This window comes from Eulemur rufifrons, chromosome 7 (assembly GCF_041146395.1).
Source record: "Eulemur rufifrons isolate Redbay chromosome 7, OSU_ERuf_1, whole genome shotgun sequence".
Classification (NCBI taxonomy): Eukaryota; Metazoa; Chordata; class Mammalia; order Primates; family Lemuridae; genus Eulemur; species Eulemur rufifrons.
The window spans coordinates 267,303,727-267,325,674 of record NC_090989.1 but is presented as its reverse complement, the minus strand read 5'-3'; the positions used below and the strand labels follow the sequence as shown (position 1 = coordinate 267,325,674).

General features: G+C 52.1%; 1 protein-coding gene across 5 annotated transcripts in view; it reads right to left on the bottom strand.

Moving 5' to 3' along the window:
• RGS3 (regulator of G protein signaling 3) overlaps positions 1-21,948 on the bottom strand; it is a 118,596-nt gene that overhangs the window by 42,395 nt on the left and 54,253 nt on the right. For 4 of the 5 annotated variants that reach the window (XM_069476694.1, XM_069476695.1, XM_069476698.1 and 1 more), the window contains 2 exons: positions 19,135-19,178; positions 12,196-12,318 (listed from right to left, as the gene is read on the bottom strand). In XM_069476694.1, the coding sequence (XP_069332795.1) occupies positions 12,196-12,318; positions 19,135-19,178 (167 nt within the window). Of the gene's footprint in view, positions 1-7,004; positions 7,669-12,195; positions 12,319-19,134; positions 19,179-21,948 lie in introns of those variants that run through there. The other variant, XM_069476700.1, reaches the window with a different exon arrangement.

Below are 21,948 nucleotides of genomic sequence, written 5' to 3'. Positions count from 1 at the left end.
GGGGACTCCTGGCCTGCTAGGCGACTCTCAGGAAGCCCAATCACATCCGGCCCCAGGAGTTCCCAGTCCCTGTGCACCCAGAGGCAGTGAGAGAAAACTCACAAGGCCTGCAGCTGCCCTGATGAAACATGGAGGAGAAGACAGCCTGTCATCGGGGCCTTTCTCCCTGGGCTTGGTGACCGCTGGCCAGTGCTTTCCCCTCTCTGGACCTCCAGGGCCCCCTCATCTCTGGAGAAGTGGGTGTGACGGCTGATGGCTCCAGGACCCTCCCAGAAGGAATTCTGTCAATCTGCGGGACTTCCTCACAGAGGGCCTGGCAGGAAGGGGAAGGGGGTGAGGCATCCCCACCCAGCTCCCGAAGGAGCCCCCTCCTCTTCCCCTCAGCTCCCGTCCCACTGCTATTTTTGGAACAGACGCCCGTTCCCCACCCCCACTCCCCAGAGGGAGCATCTCCACCAGTCCTGCCTGCTCACAGCTCCAGGTGAAACACAGCAGCCCATTCATTCTGCTCCAGCAAGCACGCGCCAGGAATTTATAGACAAGCCAGCCCTCCAGACAACCTCTCCCCACGCCATTAGCCGGGCGGCTTTCTCACTGTTTCCATTACAGCCCAAAGTGGTGACTTACATTTCCTAAGGACAACACAGTGGGTTGCTGAGTGACAGGACCTCAAAAGCTTCTCTGAGACCATCTGTGCCCTCTCCCCACCCCCAACCCAGCAGAATCTTCAAATGTCACCACTGTGTGCCCTTGGCCAAGTTCTTGCCCGTCTCGGTTTCTACAAATCGGCTTGTTAATTAATTCATCTCAGTGGGGCAGAGGGGAGGCTTTTCAGCTCCACTTTCAAAGATTCTATAATTCTACCAAAATACTAGTGAATCATAAAATAAATGCCATATCTTCTGCTTTTATTAATAGGTACATATTGGGTTATGTTCCCAAAGTCCATCTGAGTGTTGATTACGGGCCTCAGAATGCATTTTTTTCATTGAAAACTGTGTTATAAATGGTGGTCAGCTTCCTAGGCTAGCCTACTTAACCCTTAATGTTCTTCCACCAAGGAGAAACGGCAGAAAACTATGTTGCAATAATAGAATTAAAACCAAAATGGAAAATCACTAACATTTAATTTCCTTTTTTCTTTTTTTTTTTTTTTTTGAGACAGAGTCTCACTCTGTAGCCCCAGCTAGAGTGCACTGGTGTCATCGTAGGTCACTGCAACCTCAAACTCCTGGGCTCAAGCAATGCACCTGCCTCAGCTTCTCAAGTAGCTGGGACTACAGGCACACGCCACGACGCCCAGCTAATTTTTCTATTTTTAGTAGAGACGCGGCCTCACTCTTGCTCAGGTTGGTCTCGAACTCCTGAGCTCAAGCAATCCTCCTGCCTCAGCTTCCCAAAGTGCTAGGATTACAGGCATGAGCCACCACACCCAGCCAAAACCACTAACATTTAAAATACCTTTTTTGAAAATTTATCTTGAGCAGTTTTGTCTGAGCAAAAGAAGATACACATTAAAGGCAATGAAAAAGTCAATGGCAACTTCTAGGGAAGAGTGTGCAGGAGACTTGTCACCACACTAGAAACTAATGGCACTGTACGTTGATTACCACAAAGTCCACTTGCAAATTAGCCTGATGCCACAGACTGGTAGTTGGAAAGGTGAAAGAACATACGCATACATATACATGTGAAGTTCAGACAAAAGAGTCCAGTGTAATGCCCAACCACGTGAGCAGAAAGGAAGGTGAGGTGGGGAAGACACTGGGTTAGAGAGCTCCTGGTGCTGGCCTCCCAGGAGGAGCCTGTTGGAGGCACTTTTGGGGGAGGGGAGGCAGCAGTGCACTTAGAGATGGGGTATCTGTGATAAGGATCGTTCCCTATGTAGGTATACCTATGTGTTTTGAATACATGATGAATATTAACCAGGTCCATTTACATATATCCACACACTCTCTCTGGGTTCAGCGTGAAGACTAAAATGTCTGTTTTCTTTTTTCCTTTAGCCTATTAGAGCCCCAAGGCTTTGCACTCTGCCCATTCTCCCCTCTGAAATCCCTCATAGAACCATTTCTGTGGAACCTGAAAGTGTTCTGAGACAGTGACAGTGATGAAGGACCTGAACCAATTCTTGCCCTAGATCAGGGTCTCTACCTTGAGGAGAGTAGCTACTTTATATTTATTTTTATCATTATAGCCTGATATTTTGGAATCAGATGACCCTTGGAGACCATCTAAATTCAACCCCCTCATTTTCCTTGGTAAAGGAACAGATGATCAGAGACGTGAAGTAATTTGCTCAACGTCACACAGTGAGTATCAGCAAAATCAAGATTCAAGCCAGGATCTTCACAATGCTACTCTGGTTTTCGCTGAGGGCAAGAGGCCCAGGAAGAGGGAAGCCCCACCATTTTGAGGAAAAGAACCACAGCAGCAGTTCTGATCAGGCTTCCTTTCCCTCTGGTGACTCCCTGGAGTCAGCATGGGAATACGGTGGTACCCACGACCCTGGAGTGAACCCGGCCAGACTGCTCCACAAACCAAGTGGGGACACATGCTCTGGTCTCGGCAAACTGAGTCAAAAGCATCAGGAGACCTGAGATGTGGTCCTGGCTCTGACAACAACCTGTCCCATGACCCTGGCCAGTCACTTCCCTTTTTGAGCCTGTTTCTGCATCTAGATTCTAGAATGTGGGAGGGTTGGACTGGATGGCCAAATTCAATTCTACAACATCTACTAAGCGCCTGCTATGGAACAGGTAACAACAGAATCAAAGACAAATAAAATATGACCTCCCCTTGCTCTTGAAGGAGCTCACGGTCTTACAGGTGCTAAGGAGGACCTGTGCTAAGAATAACAAAATACTATGGAAATGTAAAGGGGGCAGCATGACTTCCCATGCATTCCTGAGAAAGGTGTCTCAGGGGAAGTGCTAAGCCTTGAAGGTTGAGAACTGCATCTGCCAGGGACAGCAGAGAAGGGCACATGACATCAGGGAGAAGGAACAGGCTAGACATGAATGTGCACGGTGAGTTTAGGGAGGGGGAAAGAAATAGTGCCATGTGGCCAGGCTCCAGATACAAAGCAGATGTGCAGAGCCACCAAGGAGAGCCTGGGGAGCCACACTGGGACCTGGGCTTTATTCTGGAGACAATGGCTTCCCATAATGGTCTTTGTGCAGGAGCGTGGCTGCCAGCCTCCCTGGCCCTCCTAGGTTGGATGGCCCATGGCTGCCAGCTAGCTGTATAACAGAATAGTCAAGAGCAGGTGCCCTGGAGCTGGGCTGCCCAGGTTCCAACCCTAGCCACCCCGTAGCTGTGTGACCTTGGGCAAGTTTCTTAACTTCTCTAAGACTCAGCGTCTTCATCTATAAATGGGCATAATGAGAGTAAACATATAACGGGAATAACAAACTTCACAAGGCTTCAGCGAGGATGAAATGAGACAATGTAGGTCAAAAGCTTGGCATCATGCCTGGCTCAGAGTCTAAGCGTTCATCAAATTACCTGGTGTTATCATTCTACCCTGAAACCAAGGAACGGGGAACAATTTGGAAGATGGTGGGTGGCCTTATTCAGAGTAAATCTTGGGGGAAGAGGAGGTGAAGACAGGAAGGAAGGCAAGGTTGTGCTGTCCTCATTAAGAGCAAAAAACCTAGCAAGATGGCTGAGACCGTGAGCGAGCTGGCAAAGGCGGCAGTCTGTCCACAGCCAGAGCAGCAGCGGCACGGAAGGGAGGAGGCCAGCTGGAGGCCGCCTGGAAACAGTTAAGCCTTTCAGGGAGAAGAGTCTGCGTCTTTGGGGGAAGCACTGAAATCGAATCCATTTGATTCCCAGTCACGTAAGGCTGAGAGTCTAAATCAGTCAGTTAGCAAAGTTTGGGCACAAAAACCTGGCCCTCCTCGTCCTCATCTAGGCTCAGGTCAAAGGCCTCCTTCCATACGTAAGCTCGGCACAGCCAGGCCGGAGCCTGAAGCCGTCCCCCTCTGCCGTTGGCCAACATCCCACTACTACCAAGTGCCCAGGATTACGTCTGCTGATCCTCTCGAATGCCAGTGCCAAGGGGAAGGGGTGCAGTCTAACCCTTCCAGTGCCCCCTGAAACCCCGTCTTAGGGAGCTCAGTCTTACCTTTCACATCAGACTTTTTTCTAATCTTATGAGAAGTTACTGATCTTTCCAGCCTGTGCCACCCCTCAGGAAAATGAGTTCTGGAGATTTACCCTCCGCTGGGGGGAGAATAAGGCCTCTCATTTTATTTGTCCTAAAAGCATCTCCTCTACCACTTGAAGAGCCACAACTTCTGACATGCCAGATATCCCCCTCTTGCCCCTTCCTAGAGGAGATGATTGATTTCTCTTACTTCCATCCCTAAAAAGCAAACCTTTGCATCGAAAAGAGTGATGGATTAGGTAGAAAGGCCATGGCTTAAGGAAGAGTGTAGCCTCCTATCAGCTGTGTGGCCTAGGAGAAATCACTTGACTTCTTGGAGCCTTGGTCTCTTTCATCCATACAACAAAGATGCTGGGAGGCTTAGGGGAGATGATGCCTGGGGACCCCCGCTGCCACCTCCAAAGCCCATGCCCTCACTGTGGCACCCCCCCACCTTGCGAAATTACACCTCCACTTTGCAGAGACCTCTTGGTGCCTTGGTGCTGTGTGTGACAAATGAGGGCTTTGGTGGTGGAATTTATGAAAAAAAATTTTTTTTAAATAAAGAATAAAATAAATAAATGTCACTGTTTCCAAGAGGTCCATGTTGTCCCACCTCCCACAGGGCCAAGAGACCTAGATCAGCAGAGACTCAGGCATACGTGTGGAGAGCTGAAAGGATCACTTTGTATTCAAATCATACAGATGGTCTTTCCAACAATAAATGGTTGTGCTCCCATCCTCCCAGCTCCCGGGCCTGAGACAACAAACCAAGACAATTGGCCCATCAGGAAAGAGGCCATTGTGTGCTTCTTAGTGTGATTTATGTGGCGGGGAGGGGCTCAGCAATGTTTCCCGTGATTATGACCCTCAAGTGCAATTTCGATAGCTTGTTCATCATCCTGGACGGCTGGGATGGACTGGGATGCTGTAGAGTAGCGGCCACCAGGTCATATTTCATCTTCTCGAGCCTGTGGAGCCAAATTAATTGTTCCATCGATTTGAGAGGCAGAGCAGCAATGGTGCTGCGGCTCACCACACTCCTGGGCACACCAGCCCGGGCCCACCGGGAGCTGATGTCCACTTCCACAGCGGCTGAGTCTGGGACCCTGATGTGAACATCCACTTGTCAGGACAGACTGGGTGGAAAGTCCTATCCCCAGGGCTGGGCGCTGCATTCAGACCGTCCGTTCCTTTGTGGCCAGAGCTCCTGTCTGCTGCATCTGTCTGGTGGACAGAGGTAGGTCACCAGGTCCAGGAGAGACAAGCTTGCTGCCTTCCCAGACAGGCGATTCTCCTGTGCCTCACATTCCCCTTAATGTCATTTGGTGAGGGAACCAAATGAAATCAAAGTGCAGCTTGCTGTCTGTGCAGACCCAGCTGATCAGACTCTCAGAATTCCCCCTGCGGGCTGCGCCCTGCTGACAGAGACACTGTGTATCACCGGTCCCCATCAGGCAGCATCTATTCCCCTGATGGGTGGGGGCATTAGCCTGATCATGGGCAGATCCATCCCGTGCCCTATTAGACTGTTAATTCAGTATGTGGATCTTTCCTAAGTTAGAAAGAGGACAAGTGGGAGGTAAGGAACTTATTCCCTTCTAGGCCACCATTTTGGGGGTTCAAGTGGCCACAGCAGCTGAGAAAACTCACAAGGGCACAAGAATCCTTCTCTACAGACACTGAGGTCTTACTGATACAACACGGACAGTGTCCAAGGTCAGGGGCTTCTCTGACCTGAGCCATCTCTCCAGCCTCTCTGACCATCTTTTCCTGTGCAAGTGACCCTGATCCTACAGATACCTTTCTATGCATGAGCCACGTCCCCCACACCTGTAGCCTTGAGCTTCCCTTCCTCTAGTTCTGGTAGTTAGAAAGGGTATGAGAGTGCCCAACCTTGAGCTCCAGCTAGGGGTGCAATAGGCATTGAGCGAGCTGGGCTCTAATCACTGTCCCCTTGGTAGGTCTTTCTTCAGCTGTGTGGCAGGACAGTCTCCACCAGAGGGGCTGAGCTGTACCTAGCCCCAGTCCTTGACACTTAGGAGCTCCACAGAAAGCAAAGCAAGCCAGTTGCCAGAACGCTGTGTCCCAGCCTCTCACCAGACCGCTCAGCATGGGAATGGAAGGGCAGCACAGGCCACCCCTGCTAAGGCCTGAGGGCCATGAACGTACCCACCTTGGCCAGACTGGGTGAGAATTCACTGTTCCCACTCCCAGGGACACTCCCAGAGCTCAGCACTGTCCCAGCCCCGGCCTGGCCAGAAGGGGGCTCTGTGAGGAAGGCCCCCATCCTCAACATCCACTGAGAGCAAGACACCGGGAGGATGAGGGCAGATGGGAGATGGGGCAGGGAGTCATCTCACCCCAGAGGCTGGCATTCACATACCCACCTCCCCAGCCACCGTCCAGCACAGCCCACCATCACCCCTCACCTGGAGGACCGGAGGGGCCCCCTAACTGGTCTCACACCCACTTGGGCCCCCACCATGTGCAATCTGTTCTTGTAGAAGTGTACCTGTGACTCCCTTCCTCAAAAGCCTTCAGTGGCTCCCCACTGTATCTAGAATGAAATCAAGAAGTTAACTGCCAAAGCCCTATACAATCTGGCCCTGACCCACCTGTCTTACTCCTCCATCGGCCTGCAACACTCTTTCCCAGTCCTTGACTGACTAACTCCTTTTCAGTCCACAGGTCTCAGCTTAAAACTTATGCCCTTCCCTGCCCCACCCCCACGTGTAGCAATCTAAATACAATTCCCTCTTAAAGGAAGCTGTTCTTTTCCTTCATAGATTATCACAGTTTATAATCACGTGTGCACATGTGCGTGTGTTGTCGATTTATTTAATGCCCATTCCCTGCTAGGACTGAAATCTTGATGAGAACAGAGGCCGTGTCCATCTCATTCTCTACAGTGTGACCAGCTCCTAGCACAGGGCCTGGCATAAAGGAGATGCCCCCCAAATATCCATTGAATGAATGCGCGAAAGTATGCAGATGAAAAATGAATGAATGGGTGGAGACGTCGTCTGGCAGCAGTGGATCACGGTGTTGTTCTTCATCAGGGGTGACCTCTCCCAACCTCTCCTGCTGCCCCCAAAGTGGGTGCTGGAACCACCACTGGAAGCCCAGATGCCACTTAGCCTCCTTCTCCTTGGAGGGAAATAAGCTCTGAGTCTTGTCCACTCGGGATTTCTGCTGCCAAGTCTGCACATGCCCACAAGGCTCTCACACCACTGTGGTCCTGCTGTTGCCAGTCCACACACGACCTCGGGACCACTCCCCTCAGATGACCCTAGGTCCACCATCTTGGTCCTCCGTTTTGGGTCCAGGTGAGGTGAGGTTACTGTGTGGTGGGGGATGCCCAAGAAAGGGTTAAGTTGTCAGAAGCAGAGTCCCGCCCTTGGGTTTGCTCAGCCAATCAGAGTCTGTCCTGATGAGGTAAAGCTTCTATCCTGGGTAGCACTGGTGGAGTTGACAGGCCCCATCTCCTGCTGGAGAGAGCCGTAAGGGTGGAGTTTCTGTGGAACCAGACAGAACTGGAATTAGCTCACTGTCTACTCAGGCCTGGGCTGCCTGACTCCAGGACCTGCCTCTGCTCCTTTCTAAGGCATTCAGACAGACCTTGGTATCTCAGGGGGACCCCGTCTCTAGCGGCCGCAGTGGAGATGACAAGGCGGCACGCACCTCAGCTTCACATCTAGGAGAAGGTCTTACAGCCAGAGCAGACCCAGGAGGCCTCAGTTTCCCTGCCTGGGCCCTGGAATACAGCAGGTAGCTACCAGGAAGTGACACGGAGCAGTCGTCACTTGTGCTCAGAGCAGCAGCAGCAGCTTCAACAGACAAGGCCACCAGATGAATCTTCCTATATAGACATCACTCAGAAATAATGATGATGATAATAATGGCAGCTACTTCACAGAGTTCTTCTTGTACGCCACTTTGGCAAGCACAGCATGAGTTTAGTCCTCACAAGAACCCTGTAAATCCATCCACTTTACTGATGAAAACACTGAGTCTCAGAGAGGCTAGGTGGCTCCCCTGAGGACACAGCACCTACTAGGTTCTTTGGAACGATATGTTGCCACATCTCTCTCTGCCAGTAGACAGTAACCTCCCGAGGAAAGAGCGTTCCGGATTCCTCTGTGCATTTCCCCCATGGAGCCCCGGGCCTGCCCCGAGAATGGGGCCAGGCCGCGCTGCACTTCAGCCCCCTTCTCAGCCTCAGCGCTTGGTGGAAAGCCCACCCTTCTCAAGGCTTCCCCGTGCCCAGCCCCGCAGCACGCCTGTGAGGGGTGCTCAGTGGGAGGCTCGCCGCGTGGACGATGAGTGGACAGCCAGGACCTCTCTGGACCACTCTTAGGACTTGCAGGCGTGGCCTTTAGTGCTTGCATCACCACTCCAGTGCCCTTGTCACCTCTTTCCAGTTAGAAGGAGCATTCTACAAGGACGGGAACTAGGTCTTACTCATCTCTGTGACCCCAAGGGACCTAAACCAGTGTCTGGTACAGAGAAGGCATTTATTGTGTATATTTGCTTGACAACCAAAATAATATATAACTGCCTGTCACTACTAGCTTAGGACCTCAGTGGCCACAGGTAGGACCGGCACCAAGCTATTCTAGATTAGAATCCTCACGGCAGTCCCCATGCAGGAGTTTAGTACACGGCTTCCCACACAGAAGAAAGGGAGATGCCCTCCAGTGACAGGAAATGAGGCAAGAGAGGGGGCAGAGTTCTGAAGAGGAAGGAGCGGGTGACAAGCAGGAGTAGGAAGCCGGGACAGGAGAGGAATCGGGTCATTTACTTCAACAGGAAGAGGAGAGAACCTTCAAGCCTGCCCAGAGCAGCCCCCGCCTCCTGTAGTCAGCTGAGAGTGAGCAGGAGAAAGGCAACGGAGCCCCAGAGAAGGGAGGCCAATAGCTGCTGCCTGCCCCGATGAGGCCACCCTGCCCAGCTGGGACCCCCATGCTGCAAGGCCACAGGCCCCTCAGGGAGCACAGAAAGCCTGTGCCTGTCCCTCTCCATCCCCAAGAAGAGAACAGACCTGGCCCCTAAAGGCAGCAGATTTCACAGGAAGGCAAGTTACATAGAAATCTTCAAGGTATAATTCCCTAAAGGAGGCTGGATGGTCCCAGGCCCTCAGCTTCATGAAAATCACAAAGCTTGAAGAGAAGGAAAGCACCACCGGACCAACACACACAAATGGGGCCACTGAGGCCACAGCAGGAAGTGGTTGCCAAAGGTCACACCAGAGGTAGTGACACACCTGCCTCTCTATGGTTCTTTGAGTCCATCTCCCTCCAATTCCCTCCATTCTTTCCAACAAGCACCTATTTCATTTTCAGGGCAAATTGCACTTATGTTTTGTGAATTTGGGAAGAGCTTTACATTCCATGAGGTTTTTGAAGAATCCTCCAAGCCGAGGTGTCAGCAGACACTGTTGAAAGGAGCAGGGGACAGGGGTTGAGAAGGGGCAGTGGAGGAGTCTGGGGCGTTGCCTTACAAATCCCTCTCTCCCCTGAGAGGCGTCTGAGCGGGAGTGGAGGGGGGCGGGGTCAGGCAGTGTTTTCCATCGTGCGGCAGCAGGCAGAGCCTCCCCAGAAAGAACACTGGAAAGGCATGCTACTGAGTCAGGACTCAGAACTAATCGGTCAAGCAGGACCTTTCATGCCTGAAAAGCAAGAAGCCAGTCTCTGAGCTCTGCCTGGCCATCCCTCTTCCCTCCTGGAGGACAGCGACCATGGTAGAAAGGCTCACCAGTCCTTGGAAAGGCCCAGTCCTTGGGCAGAAGGCTCACAGCACCGTGAGGCTGCCAGGACCAGACAGAGCTGAGCACAGGCAGAGGAAGGGGTAGGCCAGCTGGACTGCCACTTGGGCGCAGTCACAAAGGTCTCCAAAGCTTTCCTGGAACTATACAGGGCTGGAAAGAATCGTATTGACCAGACAGACTGCTCTCAGGAAGCACTCTGTAAGTGACTGGAAGGAGTAAGTGTGTATGGTGGAGGTGGTGCAGTGAGACCCCAGGGGCCTGCCTAGCAAAAGACAGTTGCATAACAGCCTTCCCAGGAGGGTGGGCTGCATGGAGTGTGCAGGCCTGGCGCAGCGCCCAGTTCGCAGGCCCAGGAAGCAATTCTGAATCTGTCCCAGCACTGACGCCCCCCACTTCGCCCGCTTCCTGCCCAGCACACAGCTTCTCCACTGAACACACACTTGAAGAGTTCTGATTTGAAGAGGCATCCAAACCGTGACCTGCCCAGGATGCCCAAACATCTTGGCATGGCCCTGAAACCAGGCCCCCAACCCTCAAGCTCTTCCAGGGTCAGCCAGCCAAGCCTGCAGCCCTGCAGGGACCAACGGTTGCCTCAGAAACGGCCCACCTTCAGTAGCCCGTGTCCCCCCAAACCTGAGCATGGAGAGATTCTCCCAGGCGTTAAGAAGGCTGTTGCCAACACACTCCCGAGCCAGCAAACTCTGATGCTGAGGCACAAAGAACTCTTTCCCTCTCAAACAGGAGGAACTAAGCACAAAGAAACGAAAGCTTGGGGGCACAAGTCCAGCCACTGGACATCCCAAGGGCTGCCCCACTGAAGAGGAAGTGGCCTAGATTCTGACTGTGACCAACCCAGGGTAAATGGGGCAAGGCAGCCTGCATAGGCATGGTGACAGCTGTTAGGCATGTGACAGGTCTCTGCTTAGTAGAAGAACCTGCCAATGAGAACCACCCAGTGCTTAAGCCACCTGGGGCCAGTGCCAGGGGCAATGCATTCCCCATAGCTATGGTTGAATAAGCACCTACTGCATACCAGGCACTGTGCTATGAACTATATATGCACCCTCTCATTTAATCCTCACAACAACCCTTTGGAGGAGGAACTATCGTCCCAGGTTACTGATGGGAACATCAAAGCACAGAGCAGTAGCGTGACTTGCCCAAGGTCACACTGCCAGTCAGTGGGCAGAGTGTGATTCAGAAGTCCATACTCTTCCCACTGTCTTCCCTCATCAAAGTTATTCTTGCCCCTGGCTAGCACAAAACAAGATAACTTTCATATCTCCGATGATGTTAATTCTCAGATCCTCACTCACTTTAGGGATAGCTGGAGAGCTGCTGTTGCCACTGGCCCTCAAGAGAGGCTGCCAGCCACTTCTTCCCCACCTCCTCCCCACTGCCCCCTCCACAGGCCTGCTGCCCATGGCACAGGGGGCTCGGACACACCAGGAAGAAGCAGTAAGGCCAAGGAGTGTGTAGGTTGCAGCTCACTTTCATCTATCCTCTTCCCCCAGAGCCAGCAGAGCAACCACCTCAGCAACTTTTGCAGCCAACCAGACAAAATCCCAAAATGGCCAGCACTTTTAGCAAGAGAAGGGATATGAATGACTCACAAATGGAACATAACTGTGCCTTATAGCTGGCATCCAGGTGTCAAAGGGGAAGGTTGTGGTCCAAGCTCCTATCCATCCCCCCTTCCCCAGGCACGGGATGAGCTGAGCAGTGCCTGGCCCAGATCAGCCTCCACTGGGACGCTCTAATCTTCCCTGATGCTCCAGCTGGCCAGTCCCCAGCCCCCAGCAGTCCAAACTCGGCTCCATTTGGCTCTGGCCTGCATGCAACTGTAACACGTAACGGCTCCTGCTGCAAACATCCCCTCAATTATGTCTGCCTTGGGCCAGTGTTAAGCACCAGTGTGCTGCCCCTGGGCACAGCCTCCCCCATGGCAGAGGGGAATGCATGCCAGGCAGCAGCAGGGAGGCCAGCTCAAATTAAACCTTGCCATAGGCAAACTGAAGAACAGAGTGGAGGATTGATGGGTCATGCTCAATTTGGCTCTCTCGCTCTACCCGAGCAATGTCAAACTCACTCAGCAGCCCCAGTGTAATGCCAAGGGGGACAGACATTCGAGCACAGGCCCCCTTGCCAAGAGCTCGTTGCCCAGATCCAAGTTCCAAGCTCGGGCTGGCCCCAAGTTCAATTCGGAGGCTGGAGGGTCCAGGCTGGCTGAGGGAAAGCAAGGCAGCCAGGGCCGCAGCCGCTGGCAAGGCCTTACCTTGCTCTCTGGGGGCGACGCTGCCAGCTGTTGCTGCTTGGCGATGTTCTCCGACAGGCACCAGCACACTCTCTTCTTCTGCTCCTGCGAGTGCGCTTCCAAAGTGAATAAGCACTCTGCCTTCTGACGTCAGGGAAAACAGAGAAAGGGATGGTCAAGACTGCTCCCTGGTTCAGGGGGCTCCCAGGCCCAAGCCCATCCCTGGGCTCCAGAGGGCGAGGCTATAGCAGGGAGGGGAGTGTCCGCCAAAAGCCACAATGCACACTAATCCCCAGTGACATCGAGGCGGCCGGAGGAGCGGGGAAGCAGGTTCAGGGGCCAGCTGGCGAGCTGTGGGCCTACAGGTTGGGGGAAGGGAGGGAGGCAGTGGCTCTCAACACAGTGGAGGCCTGTGGAGAGCTGCAGGACAGAGCCGGTGAGGTCACCCCGGGGGGCAGGCAGCACAAGGCGGCAGCTGGGGGGAGCTCGTGGGGAACCCAGAGGGCCCAGGCCTCTGGCTGATGCTCTGTGGAACCAGGAACTCACCCCCCAGCTCATAGAACCTGTCTCCCTCACAGTCCACTCGTCTGATCACAATGCCAAGCTTAGACAGGTGGTTGGATGGACATACCAACAGACCCCAGCAGCAACTCAGGTCCCTTTGCAAAGTCTTTGGCGGGTACAGTCATGTGGCCCTCCGCAGCCTCACTGCCTGGCACATGATCAGCGTCTGATCACTGACTGCTCAGACGAGGGCAGCAACATCTCCTGCAGTGCTAACACTTGCATCCCGCTTTGCTATTTAACCTTGCTAAGTGCTGCAGTCTCCTCTCCCCAGCTAGGCTATAAACTCCTTCTAGGAAGGCCTTTTTTATCTGGGCCCAGCACACTGCTCGGCAAGTCATGGCCTTGGTAAGCTCTGGCTGCCTGCAGGAACTTCCGGGATGAGGTCAAATGCAGGCCAGCTTTGGCACAAGCACCAGGGAGCTGCGGGGATCCAGGGGCTTGCCCCCCAAAGCAGCCGGAGGCAAAGTAGGAACAGTGTTGCATGCCCAGGGTTACCACCCACCACCAGGGGCTCCGATCAGGGGAATGCAAGCTCTTTCTGACTCCACCGGAATTTGATTATAACCCCACAGGGCTGAGCTTAAATGAACATGCCAGGAAGCATGAGTCGACGGCCTGGAACGGAGAAAAAGACAATGTTTCTATCTAGTCCCTCCCTGTTTTGCAGGTGGGCAGGCCTGGTGCGAATTCCAGCTTTGCCACTTCCCTGTTGTCGACCTCGGGAAAGTTATCGGCTATCTGTAAAACGGGAATGATAATGGCATCACCTAGCTCTCAGAGCCACTGGCAGGGCAAGCCATGAGGACAACCTCAGGCCTCAACAAACAGTAGCTATTGTTATTATTTGGTAATCCATTTCATTTAATAAATATTTCTTGAACACCTGCTGTGTGTCAGATACTGTCCTAGGCACCAGAGATAAAGACGTACATGAGACAAACTAAGTCCTTGCCCTCAGGGTCCAGGGCAGAAATAAACAATAAATAAAATAAGCAATATACAGTCAACCTTCCATATCCACAGGTTCTGCATCCATGGACTCAACCAACAGTAGATGGAAAATATGTGAAAACATTTATATTGTGTTAGGCATTATAAGTAAACTAGAGATGATTTAAAGTACACAGGAGGACGTGCATAGGTTATATGCAAATACTATGCCATTTTATGTCAGGGACTTGAGCATCTGTGGATTTGGGAATCCGTGGGGGTCCTGGACTCAATCCCCTGTGGATAACAAGGAATGACTATAATTACAAATTGTGAAAATGTCACAAAAGTCATAAAGAGTTTTTAAAGGTGAGCCAGGTGGTCAGAAAAGGCCTCTTTGAAGGGGTGACACTTGAGCTAAGGCTCGAACTCTTAGATGGAGCCAGCAAGGAAAGTGCTCGCGAGAAGTTGTCCCAGGAACAGTAAATGCAAAGCCCTGAGATGGTTATTCACATCCTCTGATAGCATCTAGGGACTTTGTCTACCCTGCCATCCTACCCAACCCTCAGGAATGCTACTCTTCACGAAGAGGCGGCCACCTCCCATGCTGAGTGTCCCCAGGGTGCCAGCCATTCCTCTCCTACCCAAAAGTACTCAGCAGCTGATCTTCCTAAAAGCATCAGAGGAGAGAGGGAAGAAAGCCCCACCCGCCGGCTTCAGGAAACTGGGTGGGTGTGCTGAGGCAATCCCGGAGCTTCCAATTAACAACAGGTTCCCTCTGCTTCCCAGAACCTTCCAGCCCACAGCAGGGGAAGGACACACCCAGCAAAAGACCCTGAGATTCCCCAGGGAGAAGCTGGTTGGGACAGGTGCTCACCAGAGGGCCCTCTGCTCCCTTTCTCATCGTGTTCCCCTGCAAAGGGAGGGGTGAGGCAGGAACTGTGGTCCCTTCCAGCTTGGAAAGGCCACCACTCCAAAAAGCTGGTGCTGGCCTGAGCCTCCGAGCCCTGCTTTTACTGTGAATTTACTGAAGGCCTCTTCTTTTTCTGTTCTGAAGCAGGAATTCTGCCTTACTAACAATTCCTTTGGTCTAATAAATTAAAAAGAACTTTCCCATCAGTGATCTCATTTTGATCTTGGCAATTCAAAGAGGAGGCAGGGAGGGCATGGAGAGTTATTCCCATTTTATGGAAGGGAATAACCAAGGCTCAGAGTGACCGAGGACCTCCCTGAGTCTCATCGCCAACGAGCAGCAAAAGGAAAACTCAAAGCCTTGAAGAACTTTCCACTGGGATTTCATCTCCAAAACCTGGTAAGACCTCCTCAGCTCCTGGTGAGGCTGCCACACCCGGCTGCCAAGAACGCTCTCCCTTGCAGACTGGCCCAGGAGGCAACCAGAGCGTAAAGCCTTCAAAAGAAACTCTATAGGCCAGTGGGTCTCAGAGCAGCTGCAGCGTTCACTGACAGCTTTATGTACAACTGTGCATCGCTCTCAGCTCCAGGAGGTGGTCCCCTCCCTACAAAAGTATAAGAAAGCTCCCCAAGCTGTGAGGGCCTCCCACAGCAAATGAGCTACCTACCCCTAAAACTGAGATAGACCCCTCAAACCCCATTCCCAGTACTAAGCACTTTAGCAGCAATGCCTTGATATTTCTTCCAAAAACCTTGCAAGGTAGCAGCTGTGATTATCTCCATTTTACTAACACCCAAGAACCACCCTCCCCTCCCCTGCCCCTTTGGAAAGCCATGTTTCTCTACCTGGGATGGCAACCATATTGTCTGTCTCAACTGCAGCGTGCAGGGCTGTCTCTGGCTCTGAGAACTTGGAGCTGAAAACCTCTATAATGCTGGAGAATCTAGTAAGAACCATAAGGCTTACCAGACTCCAAGGACCTAAATTCAGGCCTGGCCCTGGGGCAGGATCTGGCTGGCTTAGATGGGCAAACATTTTTGGGAAGCCCAAGCTTTGGCAATTGGCCTGGCCAAAAGAGTGAGAACACTAAGCCTGCTCCCTCCAGGGAGGCTGAATTCTCTCATCTGGCTAAATTTGTCTCAATTGGGAGCCCTCATTGCTTGTCTGGCTGCTCCCACATGTGAACCATCTCTCTTAATCCGGTGTGCGACCCAGCTCCTCAGGTTCAATGCTGATACGTGCTGTGCCGTCAACACCAGGCTCCAGGGTCGAGAGAGTCAGCTGCACTGAAGGCGTCCTGGTGGAGCTCACTCAGGCACTGCCTCCTGCCTGCAGGGTGGTCAGCCAAACACAGAGCTTGCAGATGCACAGTTTTGACCCAGAACCACCGGGCCCAGCCTTCCTTTCACTTAAACATGGGCATCCTCAAATCCAACCAGACACCCACCCTTCTCTTGGCCTCTTTAAAAATCCCCATCTTGCCTCACCCTCCTTGCTCCTGAATTAACTTTATCTTTGCAAAAACTAACGCCTCTTCAGCTGTAGTTTAAGTTGGTTCATTTGCTTTAGCAAACATTTTCTCACTCAATTCAATTCTCCTAATGATTCTATGGCCTAGGTAGGAAGGAAAGGCATAGCTGTTACCATTTTTTAGATGAGAAAACTAAGACTCAGAGGGGTTACATCATCAGGCCCAGGAGGTCTCCGAAGAGAAAAGATTCAAAGTTTGTCTTCTGCCTCCTCCAGAGCCTGTGATCTTGCCATATTTGTATAACTGTATATGCACATTATAAAGAATGTGAGATATTCCTCTTAACTTTCATTTTAAAAGATCAATAAATCATCTGTGATATCTCTAATGGAGAGTAAATGAATATAAAAAGCTCTTCCCCTTATTAGGAAGCTGACAATAATAATAGCTACCATTTATTGAGCACTCACTGTGTGCCAGGCTCAGTGCTAAGTGCTTGGATGCAGTATCTTATTGAATCTCAATTAATCATTACAACAACCCTACAAGGTAAGCCTCATCAGCCTTGTTTCAGAAATGAGTATGTAACTTGCCCCAGATCACTCAGAAAATGACAGAGCTAAGATTCAACTCTAGGTCTTCCTAACTCCAAAGCCCAGACTCTGCAATTAATGGAGCCAGCCTCAGATCTAGATTAGAGAATGGTCCTGATCAACGTGCCCACTGGTCCAATGCCCCTGGTGTTCTGTATCCAGTCATGAGCTGCATCTGTCTTATGGATCTGCAGGGCCTGAGGGACAACAGTCAAGAGGAATAGAGACACACAGCCAAGGACTATTTAGGACAACCCCACCCAGGACCTTGGAACAGTCAGAGGTGCTACCACCCAGGTGACTAGGGCTTTCTCAATGCAGAGTGGAAAAACCTCTCCAAGCTCTGACTCTCTTCCCCCTGGTTTCTTCTCTGAGTGCTGCCTGCATGTCAGGCAATGAAGAGAAACCACTTTTCAGAAGTTCCAACTAAGGTGTGAGTTTGGGGCTCTCCATGGGATCCCAAACCACCCATGTCAAGAATGTCCCAGACTATGGAGCAAGCAGACATCCTGTCTTCCCTGCATTGCAGACGTGCCTCTCATAAACAGCAACCCATTAAGAGAAGAGAGAGGCTTCTAGCTGCCTGTGAGCTCAACCCCCCAGCCCCTTGGGATCAGATCACCTGGCACTTTACTGAAATAAAAAGCCCCAAATCAATATCCCTTCATCAATCTTTGAAGGGCTAGGAGGTAGATCCCTGGAAACCAATGGAGCAGAAGTGCTTTTCTCTGGGAGAAACAAACCCAGCCTGGCAGGAAGCTCTCTTGTTATTAAAGAGCCTGGAGCTTCCTTTCAGGGACTGCCTGAGAGAATCAGAACCCAGATGGGTGAGGCTGGAGGCCTAGCCCAGCCTGGCTCATGGCTTCTCCTTAGCTCTGCGGAACTAAACACCCTCCAGCAGGGAGGCGATTCCACCAGCCACTTTCTGTGCCCCAGTGGGGATGTAGCTGACACAAAGGAGGGTGTCCAGTGCCCTCTTGGCCCTCAGGTCTGCCATTCCAGGCAGCCTAGGTCCCTGGCTGAGCTCCAACAACGTCCACTGCCCCTTTGAAACTTTCTGCTCTCCCCTGAAGTTAACTTCTCATCAACTGTCTTCTCCCTCAGGGATCTGTTCAAAGACTCACCTAGGCCGGGCGCGGTGGCTCGCGCCTGTAATCCTAGCACTCTGGGAGGCCGAGGTGGGCGGATTGTTTGAGCTCAGGAGTTCGAGACCAGCCTGAGCAAGAGCGAGACCCCATCTCTACTAAAAATAGAAAGAAATTATATGGACAGCTAAAAATATATATAGAAAAAATTAGCCGGGCATGGTGGTACATGCCTGTAGTCCCAGCTACTCGAGAGGCTGAGACAGGAGGATCGCTTGAGCTCAGGAGTTTGAGGTTGCTGTGAGCTAGGCTGACGCCACGGCACTCATTCTAGCCTGGGCAACAGAGTGAGACTCTGTCTCAAAAAAAAAAAAAAAAAGACTCACCCAAGGCCTTGCACTGCTAATCTTAGCCAGGAACTGAAGGAATGACTTCCCATCACAAACCATGCCCAAATTCCTTCTCAAAGGGTGAATTCCTCTTGGCCAGCCAGTCTAGACCATGCCCCGCCTCCCACAAGACAGGTTCCCAGCACTGTTGGGTGAGACAAACTTAAGCAGAGGTGGAGGGCAGGAATGAGCCCTTGCTTGGCACAGACACGACCCTGTTCACATCAGCAGAGACACAAGGTTGGGAATAGAAAATTCACTGAAAATTGAAAATAATTTGTAAGGCTCAGTGGCTCTCGACTTTTTCATCATCGAGGACCTCTTTGGTTAAATCCCAGGCTTAATGATATTTCATCTACTGAACCATATCAAGCAATAAGTTGTTTGCTGGATTTTGCTCAACAAAGGCATAACACTGCCCACCCAAGCCTCTGATCAGACTGAGGATAACCAGGAGTATCAATCACACCGAGTGAGCATCATTCCAGCCCCAAACGCAGACACTTGTTTCCTTTAGCCTGTACTGTCTGGCCCAGGTAAAGGTACAATTGCCTTCAGGCCTTTGGAAACACTGACAAGACCCTGTAGGAGGGGCTATGGGTGGGACTTCCTGGAAAAAGTAGAAGAAAGAGGAAGGCACAGGAATCAGGGCAATCTCTAGAGGAAGGGCTATTAACAAATAAACAGGGTGTCATGCAGCTGCCAGGCCACATCCTCATTATGATTCTTGCAGGTGAGGGAGGTCAGGGGTCCTAAGCAGGAGATCTCAAGGGTCAGTTCTAAGTGCTTTTTTGTCCACAGCTCTTTCACACAGAGGTAAGAGAGGCAAGGGCAGGGACTGCTATTCCCACTCCACAAAGCAAGAAACTGCCCTTCTGAACTTGCCCTGGACCACGGCATGAGTTGGTATGGAGGCTGGCATCAGAACCCTGGTCTAGAACCCAGCGCAGCGTCTTGCCTCAAGTACCAGGTCGCAGATCTCTCTCCTCAAATGCACAGGAAAAGGACTCACCTCTGCCAGATACAGCACACAGAATTTCAGGTCTTCTGAAGAACCTTTGAGAGAACAAAAAGACTTGCATTAGAGTTGGCTAAAGAGTCCCAGCAGTTTGCTTGAGCACAGTCAGCTGTCTTGCCTAGAAGCCCAGAAGGCTCTGTGTGTGTGTGTGTGTGTGTGTGTGTGTGTGTGTGTTGGGGTGGGGGGAGGTTCCTGGAAAAAGGAGAAAGAGGCAGGCAGGAGACTGGGAAGTCTCTGGAGGGAAAGCTGGCTACATCAATAGCCGGGGGTGATGTACTGCTATAAGACCCCTGCCTGCAGGTCAGCCTGGCCCAAAGAATGCTGAAATCTCATCCCCAGGAGGGGTAGCCAGGAGCACCCTCTGGGCATCAAACAGCCAGGTGCAGGGAGCTGTCGTCCATCCCAGAAGGCCTTCTCCTTTCCGTGATCCCTACAGTGAGAGACATGGAGGCAGCACGCATCTGGGCTTTCCTTTGAACACTCCAACTGCCTTCGCCATTTTGGAATTCAATAAGGATCTGTTTAGTTCCTAGGTGGGCCTTGTTTCCCACCAGCGAATGGTGGGCCCTGCAGGGAGGATCTCCAGTCATGGGCTGGGCGGAGCCCAGAGATGGTTTCCAGGCAGGGGCTTGACCCCTCTGAGTGTTTTCCTAGAGTCCCCTAACCCTTGGCCTGGGACCCCAGTTGCAACCCTTCGCCAAGCCCTCTCCACCTGGGAGGCTGCTGGGAGGGGCTGTCAGCTGGTCCCTCCTCCTCCAGCAGAGGCGCTAAGGTAGAATACCCACCTAAGGGCAGATGATTTGCTCGGAGTGCCTCAGAAGCAAGAGCACTGAGAGATGACCTCCAGCTGTTGAGTTTGGACTCAGATGGGAAGAAAGGGCACTCCAAGAGGTGGGAACAGCATGGGCAAAGTCAGGGAGATGTAGAAGCACAAGTTGTGCTCGAGAGCGAGTAAGTGCGGAGAAGCAGCCCTGCCTCCTCCTCCAGGACACCTGTCCTCACCACCACAGCCACTCCTCAGGACCTGGCAGCAGCCCCCACTGGGGCGCTCGTCTGGGCACGGGCCCAGGATGATCGGTAACTCCCTGCACTTCAAGCAATAGGCTGTCATCATTGAGAGAGCGACCATTCAGCACGTATAACAGTAAACAGTTCAAGGGCCGTAGAACTTTAGAGTGCTATAGTGCTACAATGTCCTAAATGCTTTCTGTGTATAAGCTCGACCCTCACAACAACCCCTGCAGACAGGGTTCTTGTCATCCATGACTCACGTGAGAAAACTGAGGCACAGATGGATCAAGTAACTTGCCCCAGGTAGCAAGGGGGAGAACCAAGATTTAGGTCTGGGCAGCCTGGCCCCAGAGCCCACCCTGTGACCCACTGCACGCCCACCTCTCAAATGCCCACCACATGGGCCCTACCCAGCCCCTCTGTCTTCTCAAGTCACGAGGCCCAGTACTGGGCTCAAAGTAGACCCCCCAACACATACTTAAAGCAAAGACACTGTCAAAGAAACCAAAATGTTTACAAAGAGAAGGTGACAAGGTAAAAAATTGTGGGCCAAGCCGATTCCTAAGAAAAGCAGTGAGCGAGGGCCCTGGTGGGGGTGAAGGCCAGGTCCCCTTGAAGTAAGCATATGGCAGTTCCCTAGACAAAAATTATCCTAGCGCCAGGGGCTGCCAGCCAGAGTCAGATAAAAAATAGCCCATAAGTAAATGAGGATTCACTTTAGACTTTGAGAGAATAAATCTTTTTACTTCTCCCCACCTAGAGATGGGCTGGGGAGGAAGGAAGCCCTGCCTAAGAACTCCATCATGTTTAAGCAAACTGTAATTTCAAAGCTGGTTCCTTGCATTGCTGAGGGTGGAGACAAGAGGAGGTGGTTTCTTTTGTTTAGGAGAACACACTGGGACGTTTCCTTGACTTTCCAGAAGCAGACCCTAGTGCCAAGGGAGAGCCACAAAGATCTATGTAAGAAAATAACAGAAATTTGGGTTTTAGAAACTGGCAATGAGAAAACAGAAGGCTCTGGAAGGAAGGAGAAAGCCCAGGAGATGAGAGGCTCAGGGAGATGGAAGGCTGAGGTTGGGGGAACACAGCCTAAGACACAGTCCCTATGGCAGGGAACGGCTAATGAATTGCCTTGACAACTTTTCTGTGCTGTGACACCCCCCCCCCCACTCTGACCCCCCTGCATTACTGTAACTTTCGCTGAAATCTGCTCCCCATCACAGCCTGCGCCGGCAGGACTGAGAGAGGGTGGGATGGGGGCAGCGCTCAGCACGGTTCAGAGCCTCACAAACGAACAGCAAACAGAGGGAGCCAGGGGAGCCAGGGAGGAGCAGCAGCCGCGGGAAAGAGGCTGCAGGGTGGCTGACCAGGACGGACACCTCGGCCCCTTCTGCAGCGTTAGACCTGGTGGCCAGTGCAGAGGGGAAGGGACACTGAGGCAGCACACATTTGGGTTGTCCTTTAACATTCCCCTGCCTCTGCCACTTTGAAATTCAACAAGGAGCCATTTGGTTCCAGAGTGGACCTCACTTCCACGAAGGAATGCCTGGCCCATGCAGGAGGGATCTCTAGTCACGGGCTGGGTGGAGCCCAGGTCCCACCCCTCTGTCATTTCCCCAGAGCCCTCTCTCACCTGGTCTGAGATCCCAAACTCAGCCACTCACTTAACCCTCTCCACCCTCCGAGGCAAGCCAGGAGGGGAGCTGTCTCCACTCTCCAGATACAGAGACTGAGGCCCAGGGAGGGAAAACAGCTTGTACAAGGCGTACAGTGAGTAAGTGACAAAGCTGACACTTG